The 12,961-nt window shown below is 41.0% G+C and overlaps 1 protein-coding gene and 1 long non-coding RNA gene across 2 annotated transcripts; one reads left to right on the top strand and one right to left on the bottom strand.

Moving 5' to 3' along the window:
* Positions 1-1,801: 1,801 nt before the first annotated feature.
* LOC139122578 (uncharacterized) lies at positions 1,802-4,391 on the top strand. Its single transcript, XR_011549501.1, has 2 exons — positions 1,802-2,539; positions 3,083-4,391. It is a non-coding gene; the product is annotated as an uncharacterized lncRNA (long non-coding RNA).
* Positions 4,149-12,878, bottom strand: LOC139122576 (glutathione hydrolase 1 proenzyme-like). The gene is made up of 13 exons (XM_070688120.1): positions 12,358-12,878; positions 11,271-11,416; positions 10,235-10,352; positions 10,034-10,101; positions 9,479-9,552; positions 8,811-9,010; positions 8,386-8,473; positions 7,779-7,909; positions 7,190-7,278; positions 6,528-6,677; positions 6,078-6,189; positions 5,073-5,310; positions 4,149-4,804 (listed from the first exon to the last, which is right to left on the bottom strand). Exons 1-13 carry the CDS (start codon positions 12,586-12,588, stop codon positions 4,644-4,646), a joined length of 1,806 nt encoding a protein of 601 aa, XP_070544221.1. The 5' UTR covers positions 12,589-12,878; the 3' UTR covers positions 4,149-4,643.
* Between the last annotated feature and the right edge of the window lie 83 nt (positions 12,879-12,961).

Here is a 12,961-nt window from a genome sequence, read left to right as displayed (position 1 = left end):
AGAGACGCGATTTCAAGTTTATAGTCTTTTTAAGAGAAGTTCAAGGTAGGCGGACTGGCGAAGTTTAAATTTCAATGGAAGACGTTCCACAAATCGGGATCATATCTTGAGAAGTAGACTGTCGACAGTCCCTTGTGCTTTTCTTTTCTGTTATTGGTGTAGTCTCTCGCACAGACAGGGGTGGCGAATGCCGCAGACGGGCTGCATGGTCATGCCTACGGCATTCCAAGGTCGCAACCTTAGGCGATAGGCTTGCGAGGCCCCCACCCACCAATAATCGAAAAAGAAAAGTCACAAGGGACTGTCGACAGTCTACTTGAGAAGGAGCGCTTTCCGTACGATTACAGGTTACACAGTGGCACATGTAGAAGACATTTTTCATTTGATCACAGTAAGCGAGGTGAAGGTTTGATGTCAAGTAGATCTGATAAATACACAGGAGCAGTGCCATTTAATGCCTTGTATGTAATCAGGAGAATTTTGTAATGGATCCTGTATTGTACCTGTAACAAATGAAGTTCCTTAAGTGTACAGATGATGTGGTCAGATTTCCTTATCCCTGACACAATCCTAGCTGCAGTGTTTTTGGCATGTTGGAGTGGCTTGATTCTTTAGAAGGCAGTGAGTCCAAACAGGAAAGCTCTACAGTAGTTCGATTCGGATGATATAAAGGCATGCGTGACTTTCGAACCAGCTTCTTTCGTAAGATATTGACGTTTGTAACCGATTGTAGATGGATTTGCATGTGGCGGCAATACGCTTCCTGAAGGTGAATCGATCATCGAAGATCAGACCAATATTGCGGGCTGAACTTACAAGCTGAGCAATACCGGTAGATGAGCCAATGTTGATAGAATCGATGGGATGAAGTGTACGACGGGCAAACTGAGGTCGAATGAGTAGGACATCTGTTTTACCATCATTTAGTTGAAATTTGTTTAGAGTCATCCAGGATTCAATTTCCTACAGGCTGTTTTAATCTTTCATAGTGCTGATGATGTGTCCGACGCATTGGACACATTCACACTCCGTCGTTCAGGGTGTGACCTTGCGCGTCTTTTGATACATGGCAAGGATCTGACATCCTCGACTTTTTGAAGATTTGAATGAAACAGGCCGGACTAGAACAAAGAATTCAACAACAATATGCCAATGACCGAAATCACAGTCAAAGGCCTGTGACTGGACTATGGCCATAGTTCTCGAGACAGTACCTTTTCAAAGAAAACATCAAATACTTGGTGGAGACTCGAGGTAAAAAGCGACAAAATCAAAATTCCAATCCCAATAGATATCAAATGATCTTCTCCTAATTTACTCAGCAGATCACTGCTGTTATCACACGCACAAGTCAAGTTTGCCGACTCTAAACAGAAAAATTCAATACTGGAATTTATACTCTGGTCGTTTAAGTCACGACAACCCGCGTCTACATCACAAATATTGGTGCGTTTGATTTTTTTGCGCGGTCCGTATTTCTCCCACGAAAAAATGTGTCTGACTTGAAAATTCCTGTCTACGCATATATATATATATATATATATATATATATATATATATATATATATATATATATATATATATATATATATATATATATATATCAGTAAACCTTCGCTCTAACGATCATGCTTAGGGACAGAGAAAACTGGAGTGTCCGTTCAAATGAGGGAATTCAAATAGAGAGAGAGAGAGAGAGAAGAGAGAGAGAGAGAGAGAGAGAGAGAGAGAGAGAGAGAGAGAGAGAGAGAGAGAGAGACTGACTGACAGACAGACAGACAGACAGACAGACAGACAGACAGACAGACAGACAGACAGACAGACAAACAGATGCATGGACATGATGGAGAGATCGATCCAGTGAAGATAAAATATCTGTTGAAGGTAAAGACGCCCTCACTCGCTTGGAAAACAATCGCAAATGCACAGAGGTAGAAATAGGAATAATAGGTCACAATGTCGTATCAACACATTTATTATGTTTACAAATAGTAACTGATTAACTTGACCTCTGAACGGGGACACCGGTCTATTTGCGCCGGCTGGGCAAAGTTCACGCCTTTTCACCTCTATTTTGACAAAAAATCATTACGCGCTGAAGGCGAATTTTGCTCCTCTTTACTTTTAAAGAAAGCTTGCTCGGTCTTGTGGTGCTTATTGTTAATGCTAAAATATTTGATATCACAAAATTCAATCTAGGTAACCCTGAAATTTGTAACGAGATACTATTTCCGGTTTCGCGGATCAGTTCACTGAAAAAATATTGCGTAGTGAACAGAACACCTGTAGAAGGGAGCCTCTGCTCTTGACTGACCATATGGGAATTTCCAAGAACTTGGCAATGGAATCGACAAGCATGGGATGGAGTGTTGCTTGGTAGCAAGGGACAGTTAAAGATGACTGACAAATATAAGGCCGATTTTGATGACGTGTTCGTGAGCAGTGACCAATTCAGAAACTTCGGAGAATCAGCACGTGTCACTGGTGTCCATACATACAAAACCAGCATCAAACGGATGAAGAAATTACAGACAAACGGGTACTGGAATCCATTCATATCTTTCGAATGCTTGTTATTGAGAGAGATTGAAATCTACAATATGTCGGCTTCAGGTTATGAACGGTGATGGAAACTCACTAGTGCTATAATGTACAAGAAAAAGCATCGAATACATGTTGACGAATTAGCGTAGATATTAGTTAATTTTTTTTCGTTGTGAACGCTACTATATCGCGCGTGATCGTTGCAACCAAAACAAGGCGTTCCATATCTAAACAATGCACCGAAAATATCCACAAACAAGAATATCAGTACAATCACAGTTGGTAAATTCACATACATCCGACCAGGAAATTTAAAGCTTTGGCTGTTGTATTATACTACTGTGTATACATGTGAAACAAAACAGTTCAGTCCTATAATCGTTGTATGACGAAGTCTGCAATAACTTGAGAATATCAAGAACTGTGAGGTTGGTTAGTCGACACATGTCAAACATATGATTAACTGTGACAGCTCTCGATAACTAGCGTGTATGAGCGACCCAATTCTCATCCGTGTAAAACTTTCGTTTTCACATAGATCTCCCAAACTTCATAGACGCCAAACGACATTCAACAACAACAACGAGTCAGAGACGGCGACGCACAGGGACACCACCATCACACTGCACACCACAGACGGCGATATCTCGCCGTCATCGATAGATAGCGCAGGTGCGTTCGGCAGCTTCGCTGATATCGACGACTCCTATCGAGAGAGTCGAAAGAAGCTTTCGAAGAAGGCGAAGAAATCGACAAAAGGATCTCCAATGCTCTCTCTAGATGGCGTCCCCACCTGGCCGGCAAATATATTTGAAATCGTTCGACAACGGAGGCTGGAGAGACAAGATTTGTTTTCAGAGGCAATACCCCCGACTGGACACAGTGATGATGTCATCTACCTATAATGACGTCATGATATAGTATATATGTATACATTTTAATGCCGATATCAGAAGGCAAAAGCAACTTAAATTCAGTATGGTGACTTTGAAAGATAGAGTACAGCGATAGTGATGATAAAACTAGTATTAAACCGCTCTGAGCATCATCATCTACATCATAATCATTATCGACATCGGCATCGTCGTCGTGGTCATCATCATCATCATCAGCAGCAGCAGCAGCAACAGCAGCAACATCATCTCTTCCAGCAGTGACAACCACAGCATTGCCTAGTTTACGTACAAGCTGCCAAGCCGCTGCTTTGAGTACCTGAACTAATCAAACAGGGTGAAGTAAAAACACTACCCGATATGTTCGACATGTAGGGTAGACATACAAACGGAAAAATTGACAGGCCAAGTTTACATAGTATATGCTTTGAGAGAAAACAACGGCACAATAAGTCTGAAAGGTTGGGCAAGTTTCACTGACTTGCCCTAATATTTCGTCGGAAGCCAAGTATTGTGGTGGCACTTCGGTGTTTGCACCTGTTTGCTGTGACGTCAGAAACATTCATGAAATGGAAACTTGTGAACTTCAGAGCCTTTGCAGTATTTTAAAATGGAGGAACATGTACTATAGTGAGCAACTTTGTCGTTAATATTATTGCTACAGAGCATATGGCGATATTCAACGGAAATTGTATTCAGAACAGAATGCTCTTTTCGTTTAAATAATAATTTATTTTGTCTTCATTTAAACACATTACACTCACTATAAAATGCAATTGAAAGCATGGAACTCACTGCCTTTGTTCTAAATCATCACGTGACTGCCCGTTTTATTCGGACAAATAAGTTGGCGTTAATGTTGATTTACTTATGCGAGCTGTATCATTTCAACATCATGTGTCAAGCAATTTTAAAGATGTTATTTTAAAATAAATGCATTGTTTTAGAATTTAATTTTCGTCTGTTATAATAATGTTTTATACCACGCATAAATGGCTGCTGCACTGTTCATTTACTTTGTGTTGGAGGATAAGTCTCACTTTCTGGTCTTGAGAAAATATGAAAGACAGGTACGTCAGTTAAGTACATAAGTATTTTTACAGCGCCCCCTGAGTTGCCACCTGTTCTATGGTTGGACAACGCATGCCCTATGGTTTGCCGATCAATTAAAGTATGCCTGCGTATGAGGCAGCGCGACCATGTTCGTCAGAGTACCACGTAGCCTGACCCGCCTACTCTCGGATCAGAGTAAGCTGACATCACGTTGTGTCTATCCGTGGCAACCGTCACTGTGCTGTATGGCGAAACAGCGACCATATTGTGGCCCCTCAGCCTGAGCCCAGTAAGTGTCCTAAGGGGAATTCCATCTGTATGTATGGAAAAACGGAGAAAATCAAACGATTATCACATAAGGCATCCATGGGCTTACTTTAAAGTTCAAGGATTAATGTATGACTTGACAATCCCTTCGCTGATTAGCAAATGACTGTTCGTGTATAGTTTGCTGTTCTGAGTAGATTTGACCATGCGGTGACTGCACCCCCCCCCTCTCTCTCTCTCTCTCTCTCTCTCTCTCTCTCTCTCTCTCTCTCTCTCTCTCTCTCTCTCTCTGACACATCGGAGTGATCTATTCACCTTCATAACCCACTGTATCTGGATACAACTTCGTCTGTACACGGGGTCTGTCTACGGCCTCTTCCAAAGACAAATCGTAAGAAAACAAATTGAGATAGACCTGGGACACATCATTCAAAATCCGCCATCCTCCTGTGCCACCAAGAAGTACATACTGCTGTCCTGTTTTCATCCCCAGGTGAGATATGACAGGGGTCATGGACGATTGGGGACGTTTTCCAGGTTCAATAATATTTGCCTGTTGTGGAGAGAGAGAGAGAGAGAGAGAGAGAGAGAGAGAGAGAGAGAGAGAGAGAGAGAGAGAGAGAGAGAGGAGAGAGAGAGAGAGAGAGAGAGAGAGAGAGAGAGAGGGAGGGAGGTGTTACGTTAGTGTGAGTGAGTAACAGGTTGAGAGATATATTGTTATGATTTGTTGAACCTCCTTCACTCGTAACTTTCGGTATTTATATATTTTCAGTATATTTGTTATGTTTGTAAATACAATCTCTTGCTCTCCTCCCAAAATCATGTAGAAATTCCAAGAGTTCAACTTGTCAACATAATTTCCATGTGTGTAAAATACAATGGACGGCATTGTTTACGACACAATTTTAGTCCGGACTAGAATTTATTTATCAACAATAATTTTATACATAGTGTGCTATACTTGGGTTATTTTTATACTTTATGCAGAAAATTTTCAAGAAAAAAATAAGGAAAAAATTATCAAAAGTTACAGCTTCAAAATTAACTTACACAAAGGACAACAAGAATGATGAACTGATGACCACGGAGAACGTAATATAAATGATCGAATACATCAAACTAAGGAGTTTGAAATCTTAGGAAAATTCTCAACTTAAACGCTTGCATCCATGCATGCAAGTTGTGCTGACCGCCGTACTCTCATGAATACGAACACACTTCAAAGATCGACTGGCGAGGATGAATGAAATACATGTTTATTCATCTAATGATATATGGCTGGTGTTAAGAATAGCAAGCATATACATTTAATATCCTCACCTTGCTGTCATTAACGCTATTGTTTCTATTCAACAAGAAGTCCGCCATCACACTGTTCAAAAGTATCCCATTTTCTGTCATTACGCCACTTCCAAAGGGTTTCCCGATTGTTCTGGAATGAAGAGTCGAATCAGTCCGAGTGGACATGAAAAGACGGAAAAACGGAATTAGAAGACAGGAAGACATGCAGACAATTTGCCCTATCAATATAATTACCACCACGGTGACACATTTGTGTAACATGCCATCAACACTGGCCGCCGTGATAAAGAGCATTATATCGATCAGTCAGTACAGGAAGTTATCAGAAAATTAATTGGTTTGCATTTTGCAGTGGATAGACTCAGGCCAAACAGTACTATAAAACAACACGGACAATTCATAGACTGCTGGTTTCAACTTCATCCCAGACTGAATTAGTTTTACGTAACGAAAATGATAGCAACTCACCCTGTGAAGGAAACCATGTTGTCATCTGAGTCTATCACGCATACTTGCGATGTTCCATCGTCCTGTTTGGGGAAGAATGGACCATAGTATTCCGGAGGAAATGTCTGTGAGTCGTCGATTTTCTGGCGAAGAATTTCTGCTGCCGTCTTGCTGCAGGGGAAAATCTGGTGATTTAATACTATACGTTTCTGTGTCTCTTGTGATCATGTGATCACAGCAGTATATTGATTAAGAACTAGTTCCTCTTCTGAGCGTGATAATTAAAGGGGTAGTGGTTATAACTGGTAATTTTTTCATCATTTTTTGCTCAAAACAAACACGTTTTCTGGTTCTTCTCCCCTATAAGCTTATAGTTCAACACAATCATGTCGTCATGTTTTTGGAGTAGAATTATCAATATTTGTATGACTTATGTAAAACCGGAAACCCTACAGCAGCACAACATATTCGCAAGATCAACATAGGCAATTGAAATTGACTGACTAAAGACTGTGTTGTAAACTGAAGGAGTGAGAGATGGGGGAAGGACAGAGGACATTGAGAGACTGGCGGATCGACATAGAGGCAGAGAGAGACACTTAGTACCTGATGTAAGCATATTATTCAGGCGTTTACCGGGATAATGGCAAATGAGAAAGTACACAATCCATGCCTTCACTTACTTCAGCATAATCATGGTCAGATCGTCAACGTCTGTGACGTAATCTGGGTCACCTAGTCTCGTCTTTTGAGCAAACGCGAATTTTATGGCCTGTTGTGAGAGATGGAATGGACAATATCAAAGTCGATAAAAATCACTGATGTTATATATTGCAATGCTTTCAGTGTTAAGTTGTGAAAATATGAGTAATTTCACCTGTCAGGACCTTTATACTTAGGGCTTACTAAACTTGTGAGACATTTTTGAGGTTTCCTTTAAAAAAATCAAAATATTACAAGAATGGAGATGAAAGAATGGTATGTTTGGGGCATACAGAGCATGCGCACTTTGCATATACGTCTGTCTCTGGCTGTTAAATAATTTCATAGGTGTCGGGATCACCATGACGCATGTCTCAAAGACAAATATCTCTAAGATATTTTGCTTCAAAAGAGCAAGACAAATGCATAGATTATCAGCTATTGTTTTGTCAATTACTATGGGCACAATTCTAGAAAAGTAAGTCACTTGTAAAGTACTTAAACCACAAGCCAATCAGAGCTTTCGACATACGCAACTTAACCAATGACAGTGCATGTTTCATTACCAACCTCAATGGTTCTGTGATAGGCTAGTGTATCATCCCTTTCGCTCGGCTGCAGGTTGAATCCTTCGAGAATACTGATTATTGACAGAAACACCGGACCACCAGACGGTGCAGGGACTGTGTATACTGTTTGGTCTGTGGGGGGGGGGGAGAGAGAGAGAGAGAGAGAGAGAGAGAGAGAGAGAGAGAGAGAGAGAGAGAGAGAGAGAGAGAGAGAGAGAGAGAGAGAGGAGAGGGGGGAGAGGAGGGAGGAGAGAGAGAGAGAGAGAGAGAGAGAGAGAGAGAGAGAGAGAGAGAGAGAGAGAGAGAGAGAGAGAATTTTCTTTGTCGACAGTATGCCTTTTCAAACTACTCATTTGTGTATACTTCCTAAGAAAATGTAGATCCTGTTCGCAAAGTGTCGGATAATGCTACCCACGTACAAACCCTGTACCTTTGTGTGTTGATAAGGGGCAACAGTAGGGCAAACGAACGTTTCTGATAGGACGGATCATTCCCCATGTGCAATGTTTTAGAAAACTAACAGTTTTTGAATTCGTTTGGAAGAAGATAATTGGCACGTGTGGAACCTTATCAGATATCAAGCGGCGTAATGTTAGAATAAAACATACCATGGTACGTGGTCGTCAACGGGTCTCTCCAATGAACCCGGTAATTCTCGAGGTCTTCGGTTGCCAAATTGCCGCCAGCCTCACCAACCTATGAAAGTAACACGCTTGGCTTTGTCACAGTAAATCTTCCCCAATAAACCGCATTTTCTGACCACTTTATACTTTAATAGCGACCTTCATTGTACGACCGACAAATGCTCGAGCGTATTTTGGCAAAATGCATGATCGCCCTCCCCATAAACTTGGAGCTATACCAGAAAGGTTGAAAATGACGTAATGATTATAATCACAGGTTGCAAATTTAAAATGAAATCGTGATGAATCGGAAAGAAGTTGCCCTCCACGGTCATAAGATGTGAGTATGCCAAGAAAGTAACAAACAAACAAATCTTTCTGAGAACTTTGTAAAAATAAACTTTCCATACAGCATCAATGATGCTTTGTGCGAGGCTTCCGTTGTAAAAGGCGTCCGCTCCTTCCACTGCAAGTGTTTCTAAGACATCAGCTAAGTCAGGTCGATGTAAAACATCGCTCTCTCTCACTGGAATCCTGCCAGGAACGTAAATGGCTCGAAGTTCAGATGAATACGCAAGTTTTCCGTTAAGTTCCTTTGTAACCATTTCAGCTGTATGAAAGGCAAATTATTTTTATGGTGAATTAATCATATATTTTTCGAAATCTTGCGTATTGAATCAGCAGATTAGTTTTCATTCTTTACGTAGATTCTTGTACAGAGCAAGATGCGAGGATTATGAATATTAAATTTTCATAGTGAATCATATGCATAAAATTTTAATACTGAAGCAATACTCATTAATATATTTTGCTGCAATGAATACAAATCTGCCTAGCGTCTTGCACTAAGTTTATTCAGTTCTCTGAGTAGAATAACTGTCTGAACGCGCTGTTGACACAAATAAAACAATATAAAATAAAATAAAAAAGTAATGTTTGGTGGATAAAAAGGAAGCTTGCAACCGCTGATCTGTTTATGGAGAAATTTGTATTCTCTCTCTCTCTCTCTCTCTCTCTCTCTCTCTCTCTCTCTCTCTCTCTCTCTCTTTCTTTCTCTCTCTCTCTGAAAAATTCTTACCTGTAAATGATGTGACGAAAAATCCATCTCTTGATAAATCTATCGTAGGTTGAAACAATTCTTCCCATGCGAGTCTGAAATTTAAAAAATGTTGTAAAATAATCTAACTGCAATGTCAAACTGACAGTAAAGGCATTATTTGAGTTACTATAGATAGGTGTACTAGTAAAACGTGGGATGAAGGGAATGGCTGATTTTACAGAATTTGAAGAACGTATGTTCAACGTATGTTCAAGCAAGGTATGTAGGAGGTCTGAGCTCAGAACGTTTGACTGCAGGCGCGGGCTGGATAAGTCACGATGAATGTCTGATGTACTTCAATTAAACGGACAGTAGCTGTGACTTTTGATATTCTGTTTTGTACGTCGATGCAAGTTCTTGTTGTACTCACCAAATCATGTCGAACCACCAACTATTGAGCTTGTCAATGCAATGTCTCTGTATGTATGTGTAAAACGAACGGTTATTGTTTTGGCTTGAATACTGACCAGGACCAGAATTGCCTTGACAGCAATATCAATCCAGTCTACGAACAGGTTGAGTTGACAAGCTTACCTTCCGAAGCGCTTCCAGGCCACGTGCATTCCCCGTAATGCACCAGGGACCGCTACGGCCAAACCACCCTGCCGAATAAAGGCAACACAGATGACGTTATCTAAATATATCATTAAATTCTTTGCAGATTTGCAACTGCTACTTCGGAGCTCAAGAACCTCAAAGTAATCGTCACGTGATAAACAGGCGAATTCTACTCACAATTTCGGACAGCGTCTCGTTAGAGGCAAACATGTCAGAGGTGGCCGACTGTGGCGCTGTGTCCCGGAAATCCAAGGCGTGGTATCCGCTTCCATCCTTGATCAGCATAAAACCTCCGCTGTTAATTAAGTAGAAATTAGTAAGGGCGTCCTCCTGACTAAAAAGCTGGTGAGTAGATCTAGGTAACTCTTAGTGGCAAGGAAGTCGCCTCCATAATCATAATCATTTTTTTGAAAAGAAGCCCTAATCAAAGGTCCATAAACGGACAAAGTCGCCCATTTTTCATGAATTTTGTTTGATATGAGATACTACTTAAATTGTTTGACATGTTGAGAGATAATGAATGAATAGGTGACCATGCATATATTCGACCCCGGTTTTAGACACGATACATGAAACCATCGCAAAAATGAATTAATGGTCATGACCATTAATTCATTTACGCGTTGGTTTCATTTAATTTGGCTAAAACTGGGGTCGAATATATGCATGGTCACCAATTCATTCAGTATCTTTCAACATGTCAAACCATATAAGTAGTATCTCGTATCAAACGAAATTCATGAAAAGTGGGCGACTTTGTCCCTTTAACTGTTGATCATCAGAAATTGCTAGGCAGAGCAACTCGTAATAATGTAGAATGTGCCCCAGGGACGGATATTATTACTCCTTTTTTTCCAATACTTTTCTGGTCGATCACTTGTGAGGGCTCATATTAAATCTCTTTGAGTAGGAAAAATTTCAAATGAAAAGTTTATTTTGTCCACATAATAGAGTTAACACAGAGATGGTGGCCGTGTTAAATTGCAAATATCGGTATAAGTTAAGTACTTACAGTTTCTCAGTGCAAAATTTGAAATTTGTTCGGTCCCCCTAATTTCCGTTCTTTATTTGCTGAGAGTATGGTTGAAAATTTCCCGGGGAAACGTTGAGCAAAAGTTCATTTTTTTTCTCTATCGAGGCGCATACTTCTTTAATAACGAAACTCCCCTCTCCCGATGGCAACTTTCTCGGAAGTTTGAGTAGAGTCTCTTACCCGCCAATTCCACCAGATTGAGCCGTCACGACTCCAAGGCACAGGAACGTCGCTATGGCGGCGTCGACTGCATGGCCACCCTTTCTCAGAGTGTCAGCTCCAATTTTTGAGCATTCTTCAGCCTGGCTGTTCACAACACCATGTGTCTATAAAGATGAACAAATATTCTGTACTGTATATTGATTTTAATCCAATTGCATCAAAGATTAGCGTTTAACTATAGTGTTGATGCTTTAGTGTGCGCATACTGATGATGGAAAGTACGTACAGTATCACGATGTATTTACTAAAGCCATGACAGTAATATTTAAAATATTTTCTAGAGCGCTTCAATCATGTTTTTGCCATTAGCAGTACTTGTATTCAGTGTTTCTCGACTTGCGGAATAAAAACTCTCTGGATTACGGTCTTCCTTTGTAACAACACAAATATGATTGAAACAACAGTTACAACAGCTTAGTGTTCTTCGATTTTATCTGCAACTGACAACACAAACAACAGCAACAGCAACGACCGGATTTGCGACCGCAGTGTACCTGCCCACGACCAGTTTAAATCGTGTACTCGATCGAGCTGTGCACAATCCGAAGCGTGAACAAGAGGACAATCCAGCGACAAATAATGACTAACTTTGCAAGTCTTTTCACAAATATAACAAAGGAAAATGACGATTGCAACAGCGAAACGTCCAATAGGTGTCCAAAGTGTACGTTTATGACGTGTCGACTGGTGACCAATGAGTATAATGTGTCAATAACCCCATAGGCCAGCGTATTTTTACTTATCATCGACTTGGTCAGTGTTTAATCTAGTACTGGTTCGACTGCCGTGCAAATGTTTCAGCACATTAACGATCGCAAAACATTAAATTCAAAATTACATCATGATGGTATCAGCCCTGTACAAGAATGATGATACCTGTTCGGCAAGGAGCTGTTGCCATAGGAATGAATAATGTAACGGTTTAATGTAACAATGCTCAGAGCAGCCATTGTGACCTGACCTTGATGCGTAAATAGGTCAGTACATGTAGTATTTCACGTTTTCCAATGCTTGTAATGTAAGGACTATAATTGTACTTTCCTACCGTGCCCAGGCGACTCCAAACCGATACGACTACGATCGCCGTGACGGCGGCGACGATGACAAAGACTACGAGGGCGACAAAGATGCTCGTCCAATTGTGTATACGTCTTTTCTCTTCAGGCGGCAGTGTCGATATCGACGATCCCGACTCTTCTAACTCGGATTCCGATCCTTTCGACAGCAGCGGCGTCCTCTCTCCGCTCTTTTCCACCTTCGTCTCTGAGTCAGACATACTCGACAAGCTCGATGGTTGGCCGGATGGTGTCAGAAAGCTCCCTCCCGCCAACCTGACGGTACTGGGTCGGTATCACAGCTGAGCTGTTGTTACCGTTACAAACCAGGTTCGTCTGATGTCAACATCCTATGTACATGTACCGTAAAGCTTTGATTAACACGTCGTGGTAAACCAGTAGCCTCGACTTCTTGCGGGAACAGCTGGAAGCGTTTAACCGCAAGAGTTGATTATCGCGTTGCCGCAAAACAAAGCTACACGTCGCGAGAAGGATCGGAATGGTGCGTGACAAATTTTACATTTCCACCAGGGCAGTCCACTGTAATTTTCTACATTCGAAAGTGATCGTTCGCTTTTATTGATAAGGAACACG

The sequence above is a fragment of the Ptychodera flava genome, chromosome 22, assembly GCF_041260155.1.
Source record: "Ptychodera flava strain L36383 chromosome 22, AS_Pfla_20210202, whole genome shotgun sequence".
NCBI lineage: Eukaryota > Metazoa > Hemichordata > Enteropneusta > Ptychoderidae > Ptychodera > Ptychodera flava.
Note: the sequence above shows the minus strand (reverse complement) of the source record. Positions and strands in the feature narration are given on the sequence as shown.

Bases quoted from the DNA above. Each gene is read 5' to 3' on its own strand.
- LOC139122576 (XM_070688120.1), bottom strand. From the start codon at position 12,588: ATGTCTGACTCAGAGACGAAGGTGGAAAAGAGCGGAGAGAGGACGCCG. The intron at 10,353-11,270 runs GTAAGAGACTCT...CTTAATTAACAG, and splicing joins CAATCTGGTGGAATTGGCGG to CGGAGGTTTTATGCTGATCA. The intron at 9,011-9,478 runs GTAAGAATTTTT...CCTTTCATACAG, and splicing joins TTTCGTCACATCATTTACAG to CTGAAATGGTTACAAAGGAA.